General features: G+C 28.8%; 2 protein-coding genes across 4 annotated transcripts; both read left to right on the top strand.

Annotated features, from left to right (window-relative positions):
- Window positions 1-1,682: 1,682 nt before the first annotated feature.
- Window positions 1,683-11,614, top strand: LOC107069425 (gamma-aminobutyric acid receptor subunit alpha-6). 3 transcript variants are annotated; one of them, XM_089179191.1, is made up of 11 exons: window positions 1,683-2,664; window positions 5,281-5,522; window positions 8,786-8,853; window positions 9,123-9,343; window positions 9,424-9,506; window positions 9,913-10,112; window positions 10,195-10,282; window positions 10,365-10,525; window positions 10,594-10,746; window positions 11,118-11,269; window positions 11,343-11,614. In XM_089179191.1, the coding sequence occupies exons 1-11, from the start codon at window positions 2,636-2,638 to the stop codon at window positions 11,554-11,556; spliced, it is 1,611 nt and encodes a 536-aa protein (XP_089035317.1). In that variant the 5' UTR covers window positions 1,683-2,635; the 3' UTR covers window positions 11,557-11,614. The 3 variants fall into 3 exon arrangements, with proteins under 3 accessions (XP_089035317.1, XP_015182217.1, XP_089035318.1); XM_015326731.2 differs by having other exon boundaries at window positions 1,691-2,664; window positions 10,594-10,764; XM_089179192.1 differs by lacking the exons at window positions 1,683-2,664; window positions 5,281-5,522 and adding an exon at window positions 6,931-7,669 and having other exon boundaries at window positions 10,594-10,764.
- Window positions 11,615-12,259: 645 nt separating this feature from the next.
- Ac13E (Adenylyl cyclase 13E) lies at window positions 12,260-21,660 on the top strand. The gene is given in 9 exon segments (XM_015326721.2): window positions 12,260-12,583; window positions 12,807-13,108; window positions 13,194-14,632; window positions 14,711-14,965; window positions 15,031-15,312; window positions 15,315-15,466; window positions 15,562-15,717; window positions 15,795-15,994; window positions 16,087-21,660. Coding segments are annotated over 9 exon segments (4,551 nt in total). The 5' UTR covers window positions 12,260-12,559; the 3' UTR covers window positions 17,828-21,660.
- Window positions 21,661-21,799: the final 139 nt, after the last annotated feature.

Below are 21,799 nucleotides of genomic sequence, written 5' to 3' on the forward strand. Positions count from 1 at the left end.
TCCACTTCGGCGCATCATCTTCTTCTCATTTCTTATCTCTCTCTCTCTCTCTCTTTCTCTCTCTCTTTCTTTCTTTTTTTTTTTCACTGAGAGTAACGTCATCCTCTTCCATCTTTTTTTTTTTACTTCATTTTCCTTTTCCTCATACTCCTCTACTTTCCTTTACCGATTTCTCAAACAACCCTCCTCACCTATCTCATCCCATTCTTCCACATCCTTTTTTTCATTTTCTTTTTCCAAGGACAAACAAAATGACAATGAGAAAAATACTATGGAATATATTTCTTATTTTTCAACGTCTTATGATTTACTATTTCGTTTTTATTTATTTTTTTTTTATTATTATTTTCTTTTTAATTTTAATTGTAATATTTCTGTTCCAATATGTCTGCCATTCGTTCGTTCGTTCGTTCGTTCGTTCGTTTGTTGGTTAGTTTCTTTTTTGATAAAGTAACTGATGAAAATTTCTTTTTCTTTTCAACGTCTTATGATTTTCTACGATACACTTCGTTTTTATTTTATTGTCTTTATTTTGTTTTATTATTTTCTTTTTAATTTGAATTGTAATATTTCTATTCCAATATGTCTGCCATTCGTTCGTTCGTTCGTTCGTACGTTTGTTGGTTAGTTTTTTTTTTTTTTTTTTGATAAAATAATTGATGAAAATTTGCTTTTCTTTTCAAAGTCTTATGATTTACCACCACCCATCACTTCATTTTTATTCTGTTATCTTTTTGTTTTGTTTTTCTCTTTTATTATTTTCTTTTTTATTTGAATTTTAATATTTCTATTCCAATATGTCTGCCATTTGTTCGTTCGTTTGTTGATTCATTAGTTTGTTTTTTTTTTTTGATAAAAATAAGATGAAAAATTGTGGTTTCAATAAGAAAAGAAAATCTTTATATTAAATTGATTTTAAATGAAGGGTGTAAAAATGATGTTGAATTATTTTTATGAGTTTGTTTACATTCACCAAACGATCCAGTGACGATGAGAAAATTTCAAACGAGAAAATTGTTTTTATTCTCCTTTTTTACTTTCTTCTCTTCTTTGTTTTTTTATTTTTTATTTTTTTTAAGATTCTATTCTATAGAAGTATCGTTTCAATATGATACTTTTCATTTATCATTTTTAATTATTGACGAATTCTATTTTCAATATTTCTCAGCAGGTTTTTCTTGTTTTTGCAAAGACAAGAGTTGAAGTATTCTATTTTTGTTGTTGTTGTTGTTGTTGTTGTAATTAAAACTATAACCAACGACAATATTTTATTCAAAATGTACTTCGTATTATTTAAAAGAAACAAAGTACAAGACAAATAGAAAGATAGAATATAAAAAGAAATGTATATAATTGATCATAAATATTCAAAGAAAAAGAAAATGAGGTTATGTTTAAAATATACATATAAAAGAGGTCATGATTAAAATATACACATACGATGAAATTTAAATGAAACATTTTGTAATTTAAACTATTGAAATTAATTAATAATTGGTTAATAAAAAAACCATGTGTGCAGTGTCGGGACCCTTTGAATAATTTCAGATACCTGTGTAAACATATGTGATACCATAAAAAAGGGTAACATTCCGATATGCTAGATTAAGTTTCTGTATGTATAGTTCCCATTACCGAAAACCATAGGGTGTACTTGTCGGTGGACTATGGGGTGTGTATCCTTATGCTATTGGTCAGTAAGATTTGTAAGCTTCTTCCCTCTCAAAAGGGGTGTAGGTGATTTCTGATATAAAACACGTGGAAAGAAATAAGCAATCTCAGTCGTAGAAGTAGAGCAGTAGCAGTCGTAGTGTCGTAGTTAGACATCAGTTGTAACAGTTGCAGTTGTATCAGTTGTAAGAATACAGTCATAGCTTATCTAAGTTGTAACCGTGAGATTGTGAAACTAATATTGTACTTTTTCTAATACATGTTTTAAATAAATATTATTAGTAGGATTAAATTGGGTTTATGTTCACCTCGCACTTCTCACTCTTTACAAAATTTTCCCTACATACATATGTTGTATATATATATATATATATATATTGTAAAAAGATTGGGGTCGTGTCTAAACGCGGGAATCGCCGTGCGGCGTGTTTTTGGAGCTTGCGCGTCACGTCCTGCGAATTCGTACTTAAGAGCTTTAACGAGGGGGTTGTAAAGCCCACGCGACTCTCGGCAATGGTCTGTCGTTTCATCGGTGTGTCTCGAGACGATCATCAAAATTCAGCAGTGATTTTGAAGATTTCATTTATCTTTTCGATCTTTTTCTTTTTCTTTTAACTTTTAACTTTTATTTTACTTTTTTTTTTTTTTCAAATACATACTTCTTCTTCTTCTTCTTCTTTTTTTTTTCCTTTTACGAACGATTAAAAAACAAAACATAAACCGAACTCTTTTTTTTTTATACTTTCTCTCTTAATCTCTTGTTCATTTTCTCTTTTTTTTTTTTATCAAAGTTTCTCAACAAAGTTTCATCATTGACAAGATAAAACGAAAATAACAAAAAAAAAAAAAAAAAAAACAAGAAAAGAAAAGAAAAAGTAAAAAGAGAATTAAAAAAAAAAAAAAGAAATAAACAAAAATTCAAAAAAAGAACAAGGAAAACGAACCAAAGTGACGAATCTCAATCATGAAATTGAACGTTGCGGAATTATCGATGTGAGTAATATAAAAAAAAAATATAAAAAAATAAAAAAAAAAACAACCCCCCGATAAATTTCTCTCAAATATTCAAATGTTATTAAAATTGTCTTCTCTTTTTTCATCCCCTTTTTTTTTTTTTTCATTCGCACACAATTTCATTCTCATCTGTTTTAATTAATATTTGATTTTTATTCAACAACCAAAACACGAAGAAACAAACGAACAAATTCAAATAAAATAATCGAAGATTTTATTTTGATCTTTATTATTAATTATTATTAATAATCCTTCCCACTCCACACACACAACCCCCCTCTCGAATTGTTGATCGATGCAAAGTAATTCGTTAGATTTGTTTTTTAATTTATATAATAATAATAATTAATATAATAATACTAATTATATATTAATATAAATAATAGAAATAATAATAATAATTATAAAAATAATTTCACAATATAATTTCTTTAATTTAATTAATATATATTATTTAATCAAATAATTAATATATTATTATAAATAATATAAATAATAAGAATAATTATAAAAATAATTTCACAATATAATTTTTTTAATTTAATTTATATAATATTTAATTAAATAATTCTAATTATAATATAAATAATAATTATTATAAAAATAATTTCACAATATAATTTCTTTAATTTAATTTATATAAGTATTTAATTAAATAATTCTAATTATAATATAAATAATAATAATTATAAAAATAATTTTACAATATAATTTCTTTAATTTATTTTTTATTATATATTATTATTTATATATAATATTTAATTACACAAAGAGTGTATATATTTATTTCAAAGGTATCATTTAATAGTTTCAATTATATATATATATATATATATATAATTAACATTTGAAAATGGTTAGAATATTATATCAGAAGATATATGTACGACTAATTTCTACGATTCAAAGTGTTTGAAATTACATAAACGTTTGCAGGGCAAATAGATTCCAATCGAAACAGGGCAAATATATTTTAAAAGGAATCGTACATTACAATGCTTCATTAACGTACTATCAAGGTTTGTTCATTCGTGCAAACTTTCATTTGTACGATATTGAAACATACACACACACACACACACACATGCACACACCTATAGAAATAAATATACAACATATAGAAATATCCAAAGATAAAACGTAGAAGAAAAAGAGTGGGGGAAGAATAGGCTAACGAGAATCCGAAATGAAGGTCTGCTATTGGAAAACAAAAAAAAAAACAAAAAGAAAACAAACGAACACAAAAATCAGAAAAAAAAGGGCCGAGTTCAAACGAACAGTCGTACGATTTCCAGAAGCAAATAATTATTATACTTATACCCTATGATACAACCCCCATGTATTATGTAATACATAAACACACACATACACAAATACACACGTTAGTTTCGTAATGAAACGAACCCCCGTTTGCAAAGAAGACATCGAAATTCAAACTTGTCAAGGAATCCATTGTGAAAATTTGTCTCGACGAAATGAAATACGCGGGGAAAAATATTTGAAACATATTGGATCATGAGTAGAGGGTGGAAGGGTGTGGGGGTGAAAAGGGGTATATCGATTTATCGATAGAAATTCAATGTAAAAACCAACACCGTTCGTTGAGGAATTTAATGGTGGTGGTTGGTGGTGGTTGGTGGTTGATTGGTGATGGTGGTGGTGGTTTGCACGATTTGATATCAAATAGATAATCATCCCCTAATATCGATAGAAAAAAAATGCGCATACGATCACGAGAATATGATGTAATGAGGCATAGTGTTCACTTGAAAGAATGACGCGAACACTTGCGGCAAATGTGAAGGTGCTGAATCGGCAGACAACGACGAGAGGGTACTTCTTCTTCCTCTTCCTCTTCCCTCTCATCTTTGTCCAACCCTTAATTGCATATCTACGGGGACCCTGCCTAAGATACATCTGCCCTTTTTTTTTGAAATTGGAAAAAAAGGCCACCTTTCAAACAGAAGAGACAAATTATTATAATTTATGTTTTTCACACAATGTTGGTTTTGTTTTATATTTCTTTTATTATTTAATATTACTATAATTTATTTAATATTAATAATAATTAAAATTTTATTTAATTTAATCAATGAAAATTAATATTACAATTTTTACATTATATTTATTAATTTGTATTTTATACAAATACAAATATTTATTTTGATTTAATTAATTTTATACATTAAATATTAATTAATGTTAAAATTAACATTATATTAACATTATATATTAAAAATTAATTAAGTAATTTTAATTTTATATATATATATTATATATTAAATAATAAATTTGTAATAAATTTAAATGAAAATGAAAATTATAATTTTTATATTAAATTATTATATTAAATTTTACATTAAATTAATATTTTATACACAAATGAAAATGATGTTTGATTTGTAAAATATTATTAATATTTATTTATTTGAATTTATTTATATTATTAATTTACTTGTATATTTTATTAATATTTTATTTTTGTAATCGATTATGTACTTCTATTGACTTGTTTATTTTATTTTATTTTTAGTATTTTAATGTACAATCAATAACAAAAGTTTAATAATGCATTTGAATTAAACTGATTTATAGGTTAACTTTACTTCTACCATTAACATCATGCAAGAGTACTAATTATGATACAATATCATCATCGTCATCGTCATCAACGTCGTCATCAAAATTTAATTCATCCGAGAAATCTTCCTCGTCATTGACAATTGGCAGATTATCCAGAGGTACAGTCACCGACATCGTTTCCAAAAATATAACCATGGTTTTGGAAAATCTTCTTATGAATTATGAGAACAGTCAACTGCCAACACACGGGAAAGGTATATATATTTTTATTTTATTCAATCAATAATCATAATTTTCATATTAATTAAAATAATCCTATTAGTTGGTTCGGAATGCCGTTTCGTTTTTCTTTTGTAAAAATGAAGACAATTTTTGCTTCGTGGTTAAACCTAAACCTTTCAAGTGGTCATAAATAGTTGAATTTAATAAATTTAACCTCTCATCGATCTCATGTGTTACTATTTATCAGTTTGCATCAATTAATGCCATTATTGCGTCAGCAAAAAACGAAACGACTTTTCGAACCACCTAATATTTTAAATTCTTAACCTGTAAATCGGGGAATTCCCCTTTTTAATTATTCAATTTTGAAGTGATAACTACTTTAGAATGGGAGTGATCTGAAAAGTAAATAAACGGAAAAGGAGCTATGTAACGAAGCTATGAAACGGCTGCCATACTAAATAATGAGAGAAAAAGAGACAAAAATAGGATTTAGACTGCGAGGGAATGAGACGGAATATAGCTATACAGTTTTTCCTATTCTCGGTCTCCTCTTTATGCTATGCTTCGGACTTATACGGACTTATCGGAAAGACCCTACGGAATTATCGGAAAGACCCCACGGACTTATCGGAAAGACCCTACGGACTTATCGGAAAGACCCCACGGACTTATCGGAAAGACCCTACGGACTTATCGGAAAGACCCTACGGACTTATCGGAAAGACCCTACGGACTTATCGGAAAGACCTTACGGACTTATCGGAAAGACCCTACGAACTTATCGGAAAGACTATACAGAATTATCAAAAAGACTTTACGGACTTATCGGAAAGACCCTACGGACTTATCGGAAAAAACCTCACTACTTTTCGGAAAAAACCTCACTACTTTTCGGAGTAGTGAGTAGTTCGGTTCGGTATTGCTACTTAAAAGTGGGAAAAAGGTTGACTTTTTTCCGAAAAGTAGTGAGGTTTTTTCCGAAAAGTAGTGAGGTTTTTTCCGAAAAGTAGTGAGGTTATTTCCGAAAAGAGTCATGATTATCTCTTTTAGTTAGATAAGATTTTAACAGATGGCGGTATAAGATAATTCGTTGATTTAAAGACATGTGTATCGGACTGATTGTGAGTCAACCTTAGTTTATATATAAAACACATAAAATACGTTTGACGTATTTATACGTCCCACCCAGTTAACAGGTTAATGAATTATGCTTTGTTATAAATATTCGTTTATTATAATTTTATAATTGGATTAAAATGAAATACTTTTTTTTAAATTCATTTTTAAGTTATATCAATGTATATGTGTGTATGTGTGTTTCATTATCGTCTTAATTTTTTTATCTATATATATATATATATATCTATAGGATAATATTGGATTACGATATGGATTACGGTATTCGTGTGTAAAACCTTACAGATCGTTGAATTTTTGTGTCGAAGGATGAACCGGAATACCTCACTGCGAACGTTTGCAAAAATTTCGTGGCCGCGTTCCTACGATCCGTTAAACTCTTAAAAATGTGAAAAAGAGAGAGAAAGAGAGAGAGAGAGAGAGAGAGAAAAAAGAAAAAAGAAATTGACGTGAAGCTGCACCGAGATGTTACCAGAAAGATTAGCTATATTACAACTCGTTACGTTACTTTTTTTTTACAGAAAGTGATGTAACCAGCAAATTAACATGTAGAGTTATTAAAAAACAACAAAAAAAAAAGAACAGAAAATTAGAAAATTGTTAATTGGAGTTGAAAGAAATGGCAGAGTATTTTTTTTTTTTTTCTTTTAATTGGCACCCTTCGTGTTCAACAAATCAGAGAAATGTTCTTTTTTTTGTCTTTTATTTATTTTATCACACTATATTAACAACGAATTTTTTTGCAGAGTACTTTCTCATTTTACTGAGATATTTATTAGTCAGAAATCATTTCAGTTTGGTCCAACAAGCCTTCTTGTTTTATTACCACTTTTCTATCCCCCAACTTATTTTTTTTGTTTTCCTATTCCGATAGTTTCCCCCAACCCCCAATCCCTTTCGCGTTTAGGGAAACTTATCATCGCGGATGAAATGGCTCAATATGGATATTGCATGCATACCACAAATTGGAGTGAAGCCAGATGAAAGTAAAAGATAAAGGAAGAAAACAAAACACAAAAAAATTAGAAGAAAACTATTGGTAGGTTTTGAAATCGTATTCTCTCTCTTCCTTTCTCAAATGTTGCTTTTGGCCCGCCTACGACGATTTCACATTTTTTCTATATTTCTGTTCTTTTTCTTATTTTTTCTTTTTTTTTTTTTGTTCCCTACGTTTATCGGATTTTCTTTCTCTCTCTCTCTCTCTCTCTTTCTCTCTCTGTGTGTAACTATTCTGAACTTTGTTAACAAACGATTGAGAATGATAGAATATTTTTTCTCGCCAAAACGAATGTAATATTTGATAAGTGAAAAAAGGATTGTTATTGCTTTTCTTTTTGTTTATTTTTATTTTTGAAGTTGCAAAAGGTTTACTTTAGAATGGGGGAGTAAAGGTGATTTGAAAAAAGTGAATGAAAATCCAAAAATACGACCCAAATTATTCCCTTCTTTGTAAAAACAATTAAAGATTGCAAAATTAAAATTAAAATTAGTTACAACCAAAACAAAAAAATAAGTAATTGTGTTGACCAATGATAAAAATATCTTAAATTTAATTTTTTATAACTGAAAATTTAATTATATTAGATTGGTAACTAAGTCATTGCGGATTTTGTTTTACATCTAATTTCAATTAAACTTTTTTGATAGCAAAGATCAGAAATTTGATGAACGTAGTATAATGACACTGCCTGACCAATAACAAAAGGTTATCAACAAAAATGGAGTACCTAATTGAATAAACTTATATTTTTAGCAACAATTTGAAATTTTTAATCTTATTTAAGATCTGCAATCATTTAGTTGCCAATCCAATATTTAGGTTAGGTTTCATCGACATCCTACGATTTTTGTGTTTATTTATGGCATTCCATTTTGATTATTCAAATTTGGAAAATTGTAGTTTTTTGTCAACTACCCCCACCCCAAAATTATATCGGTGTTTTTTGGTATATATGGTACCAACAATATAATAAATACACCCCCTACAATTATTTTACTTCTGATACTCAGGATTCATCTCATTCTCTCGAGGTTTGGTTTTAAGGGTTCACTTGTAACATGTGTGATTTGCATACATGATATTTTGTTTTATTTTATTGTTTGTTTATATAAATTAGATTCTAAAGGAACTAATAATTAATTTTAATATTCGTAGGAACACCGACGATTGTCAAAACTAATATTCTGATAAGAAGCATGGGTCCTGTTTCCGAATTGGATATGGTATTATATATCATTATTATTTTTAAAAGACACTTTTGCAACAGATTAAATTATTTAACTTAATATACCTTTCTGATATTTGTATGTTCTTTTATGATGTTCATAGTTTTACAGATAAGTGTATAAATACAGTTATTGGTTAGTATGTTTACACTTGGGTTGTATACGTTTCCCGTTGCTAAAGTGTTCTTCAAATTAAAAAAACAAAAACAATTCAAAATGATATAATTAATCAATAACATTTATCAATTTTATCTCACACATATTAGGATTACTCAATGGATTGTTACTTCAGACAATCTTGGCGTGATTCTCGGCTTAGTTTCTTAGGACCCATTAAATCTCTCAGCCTTAGTATAAAAATGCTTGAAAGAATATGGCGTCCTGACACGTATTTTTACAATGGGAAACATAGTTACGTGCACACTATCACAGTGCCCAACAAGTTGCTAAGAATTTCTCAAGATGGTGATATACTTTATTCCATGAGGTTAACACCATTAATTTTTATATGTATATTTTTTATCCTTATTTATTAAATATATATATATATATAAATTTATTTTATAGGCTTACCATTAAAGCTAAGTGTCCAATGGAATTACAAAATTTTCCAATGGATCGACAATCCTGTCCTTTAATTTTAGGAAGCTGTAAGTACATCATTTACCTGTTGATTTTAATATTGGGTTGGCAACTTAGTCATTGCTGAGTTTACAAAGCCACCTATCGATAAAATCCACAATCATTTACTTGCCAACTCAATACATTTGCAAAGGAATAAAATTACAGTTCTTTTTCATTCATAAAAACCTGAAATTATTTTTATATTATGGGATCTTTAGCACTTGAATACGCTATCTGGTGGCTAAATTCAAAATTAGAGTAGATAGGTCGAATTGCTATGTCACGTGGGATCTCTAGCACTTGAATACGCTATCTGGTGGCTAAATTCAAAATTAGAGTAGATAGATCGAATTGCTACACCACGCCCCTCCTGTCAGGGATCCCAATACGTATGTGATTCAGTTCAAATATTTGCTTTTTGTTTTTTTTTAGATGCATACACATCTAGACAATTGGTTTACGAATGGCAAGAAGGTTCTTCAGTAAACTTTGTTCCTGGAATGGCTTTATCCCAATTCGATTTAATGGGTTCTCCTTACAGGAATCTTACGTTTGTACGTCGCGAAGGAGAATTTTCCGTTCTCCAAGTGTCTTTTAATTTACAACGACATACTGGTTATTTTTTGATACAAGTAAAGAACGATTTATTTCGATTGCGTACACATATTTCTTGCAAAATTATATTTGTTAATTTATTTATGAAAAATATTCAAGGTATACGTTCCATGTGTGTTGATCGTTGTCTTAAGTTGGGTATCATTTTGGATTCATCGTGAAGCTACCAGCGATCGTGTAGGTTTAGGTAAACTAATTTGATTGATAAAAAACACGAACCCATGAACTTGTATGTGTATTTAATTCACATATATATATATATTTTAAAGGTATTACTACGGTACTAACACTTTCAACGATTAGTCTCGATTCAAGAACCGATTTACCAAAAGTTAGATACGCAACAGCCCTTGATTGGTTTCTTCTCATGAGTTTTGGTTATTGCATTGCTACCCTTTTAGAATTTGCTGGAGTACATTATTTTACCAAGGTATATAATATTATTAATTATTATAATTGTCATTTATCAATAATTTATTATTATTAATTTATTCTTAGGTAGGAAGTGGTGAACTTCCATTGGATGAAGAAGAATGGGAAAATATTTCGGATAAGGAATATGAAGATCCATTTTGTACTATTGCTACTTGTGATTCTCAAACTATTCATCCGGATAGTATCATCGATGAGACTTCAAGAAGAAGTTCAGCTGTATGCAGCATTTATAATGTAAAAATATTTTGAAAAACAAATACAAACATAATACGTATATATTGGGATCTCTGGCAGGGGCGTGGCGTAGCAAAATTCGACCTTTCTACTCTAATTTTGAATTTAGCCACCAGATAGCGTATTCAAGTGCTAGAAATCCCAATATATGTGTGCTTGTAATTTGAAAAGTGGACTAATATTTTATAAACAAATTTATGAGATATCCTATAATTTATAATATAAATAATTCTAACCTAACTTTTTAATTACATCAAATAGTCCACTTTCTCAATTACAGGCAGCCATATTTATTTCATTAGTTAATATTTATTTAACAAATGAATAAAATTATCAATCAGAGATGTTTGTAGGATTCGGTAACGTACAATAGACGATCTTATCAACCCGTAACAATGGCCGTTACATCGAGACCATCAACAATGGAAAGACAGACGCAAACTGAACGACGATTACCCAAATGGAAACAATTTTTATATTGTTTGGCAGGTGACGATGAGTTCAGGTAATTTATTTACATATTTTTAACATATTTGTTACGCTTGATCATTAAACAAATTTTTAATTGAGAATTATAGAAGACGAAGACAACGTGAAGCAGCAGGAAATTGTCGTAAATTTGGTGAACGTGTAGCGAGACATATTAATAGTGTATCAACAATAGATCGAGTAGCACGAGTAGTATTTCCGGCATCTTTTGGTTTACTTAATGTATGTTATTGGGTTGTTTATGTCACCTATCAAGAAGAATTTAAATGGCAAGATCCACCGATCGGTTCGAATTCTCGATAAACAAATATATCGATTTATAATTATACACACATTACATAATAAATTAATTTAAATTTAATACCTTTTCCTATTAATTTACAAGAATATATAAATGCATACATACTTATAATTATTAATTAAGCAATATTTCGTTCATATTTTTTTTATAAATATATATAATAAATAATGAAATTCAAATATTAAGCAAGGCTCCATTAAAAAGTAATAATTCAAATTTGACCAATCAAAATACTGCACGTGATCATATATCGAAACTCGATTAAAACGATAATTTAATGATATTTAAATGATCGAAATTAATTATCTACGCACTAACGATACAATATATTACAATTTTAAGATACTTTGAATATTAAAATACTTATAGTTTAATTTTACAAGTAATAGAAGTTTTAAATATAACGTACAGAGTGATAATACTTACAGTAATCGTATTGAAAGTTTGAAAATATGAATTCCCGCCAAAAGTGACAGAAGACGTTAGTTAAGTCGTTCTATTAATAAATCAATTTGAATAATCTGTAAAAAGAAATATTTCATATTGTTCGGTATAATTTTCTTATCTTTAATTTACGAATAGAAATGAACAGCTGTGAGAACTTATTATTATCTTTTCGTAAGTGCATAATTTTAGCGATCAGCTGCTCGATAATGTGTGGCAACAGTGTTTGGGCGATGTCGTTGGTATTGTTCAGTATTGTTGACTTCAAGATGGCTGCGGATTACTGTGGGAGATATTCTAAGAAATCGTAATTCTCCCTAAAGGAATTTTCTTATTTTATATATAAATATATATAATTCAAACAATCTTGTGTTATACGACCTTAAAAACTTCGATGACAATTGCACCGACGTTTAATAGCGTCGTTCGATTTAGAATACTGTAGAAAAAAAAAAAAGATAAAAAAAAACAAGAAAAGAATATGAAAATCATGCCATCTGACATTAGCTGACTTATGGAAGAACCTCCAATGTCAGCAAGGAGGATGATTTTTAAAGTTTTATGGCGTTATCGCCTTTAACCGAGGTGATTCAATTGCTCGTTAATAATTTCTATTATTTTTGTTTTGTTTTTTGTTTTTATATCAAAACATCAACGTTATTTTGAATTATTCTTAAATAATATGACAGACATATATATATATATATATATATAAAGATTTGAAAAATGTTGTCTTATGATATGAAATTTGTCTATTATTATTTTTCAAAAATTTATACACATGCATTTATACACATGTTTTTCACAGTAATACTCAAATGTCAATATGAACCCATCGATGAACCGAAAACGCAGTTCGTCTGTAAGTTTTACAAGAGGAAAAGATAACAGCGATGATGATGTTGGAGATGAAATACACATATCTTTGGCACCGTACATACAAACATATTTGGCACATAGCGGACAAGGACTTGGATGTTGTGGGATTAGTTTACCGGTGCCATTTGAACGTGCTGCCACGCATTCTTGGTGGAATCCAAAATTTGATTCTGAAATTTTAGAAGATCAATTTAAAAGAAGTGCCTTTCCACAGATTAGACTTAGATTCCGGTATGTACTTGTCACAAGAATTGTATTTATTTAATTTTACTTTTTATATATTGATAATATAATAAAGTTTAATTATGTTTTGTAGATATGCTCTTACATATATCCTGTTGGTATCTGTGTTTTGGCTGACATATTTTGTAATCACTGGAATAGAGAATAATACTTCAACATGGCCAGCTATAGCAGCCATTTTCAGTATTGTTGGAACCATGGTATCCGCTGTATTATATTTAACTCATACGGAACATTACAAGTCCTACGTGTTAACAACTTCAGTAGGAGTTGCATCAGTGCTGTGCTTTCTTTCTTTACTATTTCTTGCGGTAGTACCGCCTCACGTAGATGGCTTAACACTAGTAGGACATTTTGCACTATGTTCAGAAATCTTGTTACTGATTTATACGGTACTACCAATGCCCCTTTACGCTTGTATAGGAATATCTACTATTTACTCGATAATATTTGAATTTTTAACCGCCTATCTTTATGGCTCGAAAAATAGAAGACAAAGGATATTTGACGATCAACAATTTTTTAATCATTCTACAGTAAGAAATATTTCTGAAGATCACAACAGAACATCGGTTCCTATCTATTCTTCACAAGAACATCATAGTTTACTCAATGGTCTCCAAAGTATAATGTCTAATGTTAGCAATGCATTGAAAACTGGCACAGAAATGATGTCTAATTTCAATACTTCTAATTCAATATCTAATCTTAGTTCGAAATTGTTGAATGATGAAAATATATCTAAAAATATAGTAACTAAACTAAATTCTAGTATTCCATTTGCTATGGCAAATGTTGGTTCTACTATCAATTCAACGGCCAACAATATAAATATTATTAATAGTTTTAGTAAAATGAATGTTTCTTCTACAGAAGACAATTTAGTTCATAATGTTGTTGAATCTATTAACAATTGGACTAATACATCTGATACTTATTCGCAAGATGATATTGATTTTACAACGAATCTCAGTATAAGAATTTTAATGCAAATATGTATTCATTTAATCGGCGTACATATCTTGATAATGACATTTGTACGTATGCGTGGTACTTTTATGAAAGTTGGTCAATCATTGCTCGTACGACGTCAATTAGAAATGGAAAGACAACTTAAAGAAAAAATGATACATTCTGTAATGCCGCCAAAAGTAGCTGATTGGTTAATGGAAGAAAGTGGTAGAGAGAGGGAACGTGAAGATTCTCTTAAAAAAGGTTCTATACCTTCTAATCAAACGGATATTAGATCTTTATTTCGACCATTTAATATGCACTCTATGGAAAACGTTAGCATATTATTTGCCGATATTGTTGGTTTTACTAAAATGAGCTCGAATAAGACTGCAGAGGAATTAGTTGGCATTCTTAATGATTTATTTGAACGATTTGATGATTTATGTGAGCATCATGGATGTGAAAAAATTTCTACATTGGGTGATTGTTATTATTGTGTCAGTGGTTGTCCTGAACCAAGACCCGATCATGCAAAATGTTGCATCGAAATGGGATTAGGTTGGTATTTTGTCTTTATATATATATATATATATATATTTCTTGAATTATTTATCTAAATTGATATGATTGTTTCAGCTATGATAGAAGCTATAAAACAATTTGATATAGAAAGAAGAGAAGGTGTAAATATGAGAGTTGGAGTTCATACGGGAACCGTTTTATGTGGAATCGTTGGCACTAAAAGATTTAAATTTGATGTCTGGTCAAATGATGTGACATTGGCAAATAAATTAGAGAGTACTGGTAAACCAGGGAGGGTACATTTGAGTGAGAAAACTTTAAATTTTTTGAATCATCAATATATCACAGAAGAAGGAGAGGTAGTCAACGGTATGTGTATATAATATGCATTAATATAATTGTTTAACTAACAACAATATTATTTCTAATTGTAGGTATTAAAACTTACTTTATAAAAAGTCGTAAATCAGATATTATGAACGAATTTGTAACAAATATCATATTACCCAAAGATTTATCTCCATTAATGCAAACTCGTCATCGTCTTGCCTCTTGCAATAATCAGAACAAACCCAAACTTCATTATCTCCATATGGTAACTAATGCAAGTAAGATAAAAGCTAATTCCTTGCCCAGTATTTTGGATTCTGAAAATAGTAATGACATGGATGATGAGAAGGAAGATCTTAATAAAAGTCCAATGTCAACTGCGAGTTATGAAAAAAAAGATCGCGTAATAAACCATGGCGTTATTTACAAAGACAAAGGACGAGCGAAGAAATGACTCCTTTAGATATGGAAGAAGGAAAAAGTATGATTTTAAAACAACCAAAAAGTGAAACATTCGAAGATCGCAATGGATTCAAACGAGTCAGTTATTTTCTATGTTTTACTATTTACTTGTTTACTTTTTTTGTTTGTTTGTTTATCATTTAAATATTAATTACCTATGTGTTATTTTGTAGATTCCTTTCAATAATAGTGTTGAAATGGATCCAAATCCTGTGCCTTCTAGTCCTTTATTGTCTGGTCAAGAAACAATAAGTCACGCTTCATCGATATGTAGTAGAAAAGATTCTGGTATTAAGAGTAATAGCAGACGTAGTAGTATTCAACAGCAGGTAAATACAAAATATTGTAAATACATTAATTTCACTTTAAATCAATAATGTAATGCAACAACGAATCATTGTTACAGTTGTTCCTGATGAATGGTATTGCTCAAGGGGATTTATTAGGTCACAGAGTCAGTGGTTATTATACTTCTAGTTCAACTTTGAACTCTACACATGAAATTTCATCATCCGTACCACCGTACCCGTTTCCTCCAGTAGTGACTGATACATTTGGTGCATGTTTTCATAAGTTAAGAAAACAATCTGATTTACAATTGATAAGGTAACATTTTAGTTATTAATATTTGAAAAAATATATACACACACACACACATACTTTCACGTTTTAATTTTGTTAAATCTTGTTTTGTAAAGATGCGTTCAAGACAACGTGAGTTCTCAACGATCGTATTTCGTGAAACCACCGTTATCAAGCGTAACACTATTTTTTAAGAATAAAGAATTGGAAAAGGAATACAGAGAAAATGCACACCGAGCAAGTGAAGGTGTAACTGGCAATCCACCGACTCTAGCTACTTCAAGATTTAATACTTATTTTGATATATTGATATCGGCCCTGGTTTACGTAGCTATTACAATATCACTCTTCTTACTTTGCAAACCTTCAATATTTTCTATTGTATTTTGCGTATTTGCCACGGCTGTTCAAATTCTAGCCGTTTTACTTTGCATTAGACAACTTTTTAAACCAAATACCACTCACGCAACTTTAACTCAAAAAATATTCGATTTTTTTTCTCGATGGTATCCCTGGCACGTTTGCGGTGCTATATTAGTTGGTTTACCAATTGTTTCAATTTTGTTAAACTTCACTTGCAATAGCTTACGTACATTGAATAACTTTGAATATTATTACAGTTATTTGATCTTCATTGGATTGGTACACTTTTGTAATTTTACACAATTGAATTGTTGGATGAAAAATTTACTAGTCACCTTTGCTGGTGCTTTATTTATTTGTCTGGTTGTTAGTCATATATCGTATAATCAAGATATGACAATACCAAGTGATTACGATATCAGAAATAATACGCAAGTACGATCAGCAATGCGTCCAAATTTAATCAACGCCATTTTAATTGAACAAAATAATTATCCTATAGATGAAAATTTAATTATTCCACGAAAAGAATTTCGTAATATTGTAGAAGCGTCAACACAATCTTCACAGAAAATAATCAATCAATCACGCAAACCCATGATGGAAGAAACTATTATAATAACCGAAAGGGAAAATGAATTAAGGTACAACGAAAGATTGTACCATTCTGAGATTTATCTTGATATGATACTCTTACTTCTATTAGTTTGGTTTTTGAATCGCGAATTTGAGATTAGCTATCGATTGAGTTTCCATGGAAATTTTGTAGCGGCCAGAGATAAGACGCGTGTACAATCGATGAAAAATCAAGCTGATTTACTTTTACACAATATTATACCCAAATATGTAGCCGATCAATTGAAAACCACTGCTAAATATTCGCAAAATCATAAATCCGTCGGGATTATTTTTGCCAGTATTGTTAATTTCAACGAATTATATGACGAATCTTATTTGGGTGGTAAAGAGTATCTACGAGTACTTAACGAATTGATTGGTGATTTTGATGAATTACTCGAGAAAGCGGAATTTTCAAATGTTGAAAAAATCAAGACGATTGGTAGTACATTTATGGCAGCTAGCGGTTTAAATCCACAAGTTAGACAACAAAGTGACCATGAATATACTCATCTTTTTCAATTAATTGATTTTGCAATGGCTATGCACAAAGTCATTTATGATTTTAACAGAGACTTGTTGGAATTTAAATTGATCTTAAGAATTGGTTTTAATTATGGCGACGTTACGGCTGGTGTAATAGGTGCGACAAAATTGTATTATGATATTTGGGGTGATGCTGTAAATATTGCATCTAGAATGGATTCAACTGGGGTCGCGGGTAGAATACAAATGGCTAGTAATTGTATTGGTGTACTCTCAGATAAATACGAGTTCGAACCACGCGGTCAAGTATATGTAAAAGGAAAAGACAATATGGATGTATTTTTACTCAAAGGAAAAAAGGAAAATACTACAAATGTTAATGGTACTTGAATTATACAGAGTGCCAATTAATACATCAATGATCTGACTATGTTATATGGCATGAGATGAAATTCGAGGTTGTGCAGTTTTAATATATATATAAATTGATTTGGATGAAAAATGTCAATATACAGGGTGTACCAAAATATATATGGGCATAACTAAAGTGATAGTAGTGATCAATATGCTAAAATAAGCACAAGTTAGTGTTTTTCTTATTTTAGCTTACTGAAACCACCACTCCTGTAAAGTTATGAAAACCTTGTATGTGGTATGTGTGTGGACTTAAGAATGAATAAAAGAGAGAAATGTATTAGTGATGGTAAATTGAAAAGAGCCTAGGGACGAATGTTTTTTTGATAGACGTTGTATTCTATTAAAAACTAATCGCCTTATATTAATTGACTGCTCAAATTCTGCTAATTAAAGATATTTATTATCGAGATATTATAATTGTATTTTTGTAAATATTAAATCTAACAAATTGTTTATATCATAGAGAGTGATCTTAAAAACCTGCCTTTGTCAAGTACAAAGCGTATAATCAAGGGTTCAACAAAACTCTTGGGTGTCGCGTTCATTTCAATACAAGGAAAAAAATGTATAATAATTTGTGAAAAAAAGAAAAAAAATAACTAACACGCAGACTAATTATTATAATTACATTTAAATATATATACATATATATATATATATAGTTACAGGGCAGGCAGTTCCTATAAAAAAAAAAATATCTATATATATATATTTGGGCTTTGTACCACAAATATCATTGTAATATAACATGAAGAATTGATTATAAAAAAAGAAAAAAAAAACAAGAAATGAAAAAAAAAAAAAAAAAAAACATTAACAGTATGTCTTAAGCATTTAGGTTTGATATTTAATTGAAAGATCTTAGTATAATGTAAGATAAATCCCAAATAACTTCTAGTATTTTAAATCATAATGTAAAACAAAGTTGAAATATGTGCTTATGCAAAGTTTACTATCTCACCATTTAAATAATGTCCCTGCAAAAAAAGGTTATAAAAGAAAAAAAAATATGTATCTCATATTCTTGCCTATCATCTTCTTAAAAATTGACAATTTGTAACGAATGAAATTTGTCTTCGCTTATTAAAATAATAACTTAGTCAATTGTAGGGACAAACAAAGCTGTCTTTAAACAATTTTTTTTCTTTTCTCTATATATATATATATATGTAAAGAATAACTTTTTACCAAAGATCAAGGAATGATTTAAAGAAAATCTTGAGTTTTTCGTTAGAAACATGTAAGATGATGATATAGAATATGATCCGATATTATTATAGATTTATATTCAATTTTAGCTTTGCCTATAAACAATATGCGTTTAATTTTGTTGTTGTTAACAATTTGTATTACGTATTAAAACATTCCAATAATTATTTTTTTGCGATGAAACATTACAAGAAAGAGATCTTAATTAAAACAATGTAATTAAATCTGTTATAAGAATTATTCAAAATGAATTATATTTATATAAAGAAAGAAAGAAAGAAAGAAAGAGAAAACATTGTAAAAACGATTATAGTCAATTAATTAATCATTTTTTATAAATTTGCTATATATAACAAAGTCTCGCGAAGTATTAGGTCGAGTCATAAATAATTTCCGTTTTTTTTATGAGACAAAGAATGACGTTTCTGCGACTGATAAGTGCAAGACACCTTTCATGGACTTTGTTTTTGCACTCTTTGTATTTGTTGGACGTATCTATTGGATTTTGCTCCAATATTACCTTTAAAAGGTTCGTCAAAGTTGGAAATACGTCCCTGCACTCGGTTTTCATCTTTTAAGATTGTATCTGCAGAACGGAATTTTACAAACCAATTTCTGACTGCCCTATCAGTTATCAAGTCCTGCACTGTATACGCTGTATATTTTTTCAGCTGTCACTTTAGTGCTATTGCCTTGTTTCAATTCCTAAAGCATTACATGTTGAATATGCACTTTTTGAAGTGAAAACTTCTTTAGAATGGATGTGATTTGAAAAAATGTAACGGAGCGGTAGGCGGCTATGTAACGGAGCGGTAGGCGGCTATGTAACGGAGCGGTGGAAGGCGATGAAACGGCCGCGATACTAAATAAGAAGAGAATACAATTATTCTACACCAGATATTTTTATTTTGTATTCGTCTCATTCTCTTCTAAAAACTTAGTTTTTTTTTTCAAGATTTCACTTCTAACACGTGTGATCTTTACTATCCATTTCAGTGGTTAAGAAAAACGATTAAATGTAACATTGACTACATAAGAAAGTTAACAGAAGACTAAACTGAATCCTCATCTATACAGTGATATTGAAAATCCGTTTGTTTCGATGACTTATAATAGGTAAATACGAAAAATAGATTCTACATAGTCACATCGGAAGTTACTTATGACTCGACCTAATATTTGATAACTTTTACAATAAGCTATATTAGATTAATTTTCTGAAAATCCTTCCTTGTTTGTGGAATACATATGTATATGATCTATATATTTTTATTATTTTAAATTTTAACAAAAAAAAAAAAAAAAGAAATGAAAGAGAGAGTTATATTAACAACGACGAAGAGAAGACTAATATATAATAATACAAATATAATCTGAGGCATGAGCTTCATTTATGAATCTTTAGTAAAAAAATATTCAAATGAAAAATGTTAAGTTTTGCAATGTCTATTTTCATACAGCTAGAAAAAAAAATGATTGTAATATATATATATATATATATTATTTCCCTCATTTTATTTATTCCTATTTTACAAAGAAGTTAATGCAACGATTGCAAATATCATTCATCTGATTTGATGTTGTATTTTTGTTTTGTTTTGTTTATTCCAAATTCTTTGGGAAAATCTAATTTATAATTCGAGGTTGAAATTTATGAGGCAAAAAAGTATTATTTGAAATTATAAGTAATAATAAAAATAATAATAATAATAATAATAATAATAATAATAATAATACCAATATGTTATTTAGAATAAAAGAAGAAACTTCTTGCTAATAATAGGTACTCGTGATGTATCATTTGTGTTCAAATGCGAAAGGCTTATTATTAAGCAATTGTTGTATTGTGTTGTATATATACGTATACGAAAATGTTAACACACATACAACAGACACACACACACACACACACGTATACGCGTTGTTAAATATAAATGTGTCTATATATATATATATATACACTTATATTTACAATTTGAAAAAACAAAAAAAACAATCTGTTATGACGGATTATCAACGAATTTTAATAACGTCAATGCTTAGACATTTAATGAATGTATTTTAAGGCTATTTTAACAAGTTTAAATATATATGTATATACGTATTGTTATTGTCGATGTAATTTCTTTTATTACAGTATAATATATACAAGATAAACATAATTATTATAAATTGATTGTAAAAAAAAATAAAAAATAAAATACAGCGAAGGAAAATAAAAAGAAAAAGAAATGCACGAGAGAGAGAGAGAGAGAGAGAGAGAGAGAGAGAGAGAGAGTCAGCTTAGAAAAAAAAAAGAAAAAAATGAAACTTAACAACGTTGATTGTTCTATCAAATTAATCGAATTAATTATTTAATATATTAATGGCATTATTATTATTACATAATCGAAGACATATTGTGATGATTTAATGTGTGTGATAATTGTTTTTACTGACATAAAAAATCATTCACAATGTTGTTACTACTCTGACTCTTTTTACTTGATGAAAGAGAGGAATGCAATACATATGTGTATAATAATATGGTATATTACCAATTATAAATACGTACTAAGTGATGTTGAATAAAAAATGTTACATAAATGTACAGAAAATTACTGTATACGCAAGAAACAAATAATAATAATAATAATAATAATAATAATAATAATAATAATAATATAAAAAAAAGAATATGTTATAAAATATTATTATAATTCTGAAAAATAATTGAGTATGAATAAACATAGTGAG

Source organism: Polistes dominula, unplaced genomic scaffold, assembly GCF_049000335.1.
Source record: "Polistes dominula isolate Pdom_NZ unplaced genomic scaffold, Pdom_raw_medaka contig_37, whole genome shotgun sequence".
Classification (NCBI taxonomy): Eukaryota; Metazoa; Arthropoda; class Insecta; order Hymenoptera; family Vespidae; genus Polistes; species Polistes dominula.

Coding starts and splice junctions, on each gene's coding strand:
- LOC107069425 (XM_015326731.2), top strand. CDS start 2,636: ATGAAATTGAACGTTGCGGAATTATCGAT. Junction 8,854..9,122: donor CTGTTTCCGAATTGGATATG/GTATTATATATC, acceptor CACACATATTAG/GATTACTCAATGGATTGTTA. Junction 10,113..10,194: donor CTGGTTATTTTTTGATACAA/GTAAAGAACGAT, acceptor AAAATATTCAAG/GTATACGTTCCATGTGTGTT.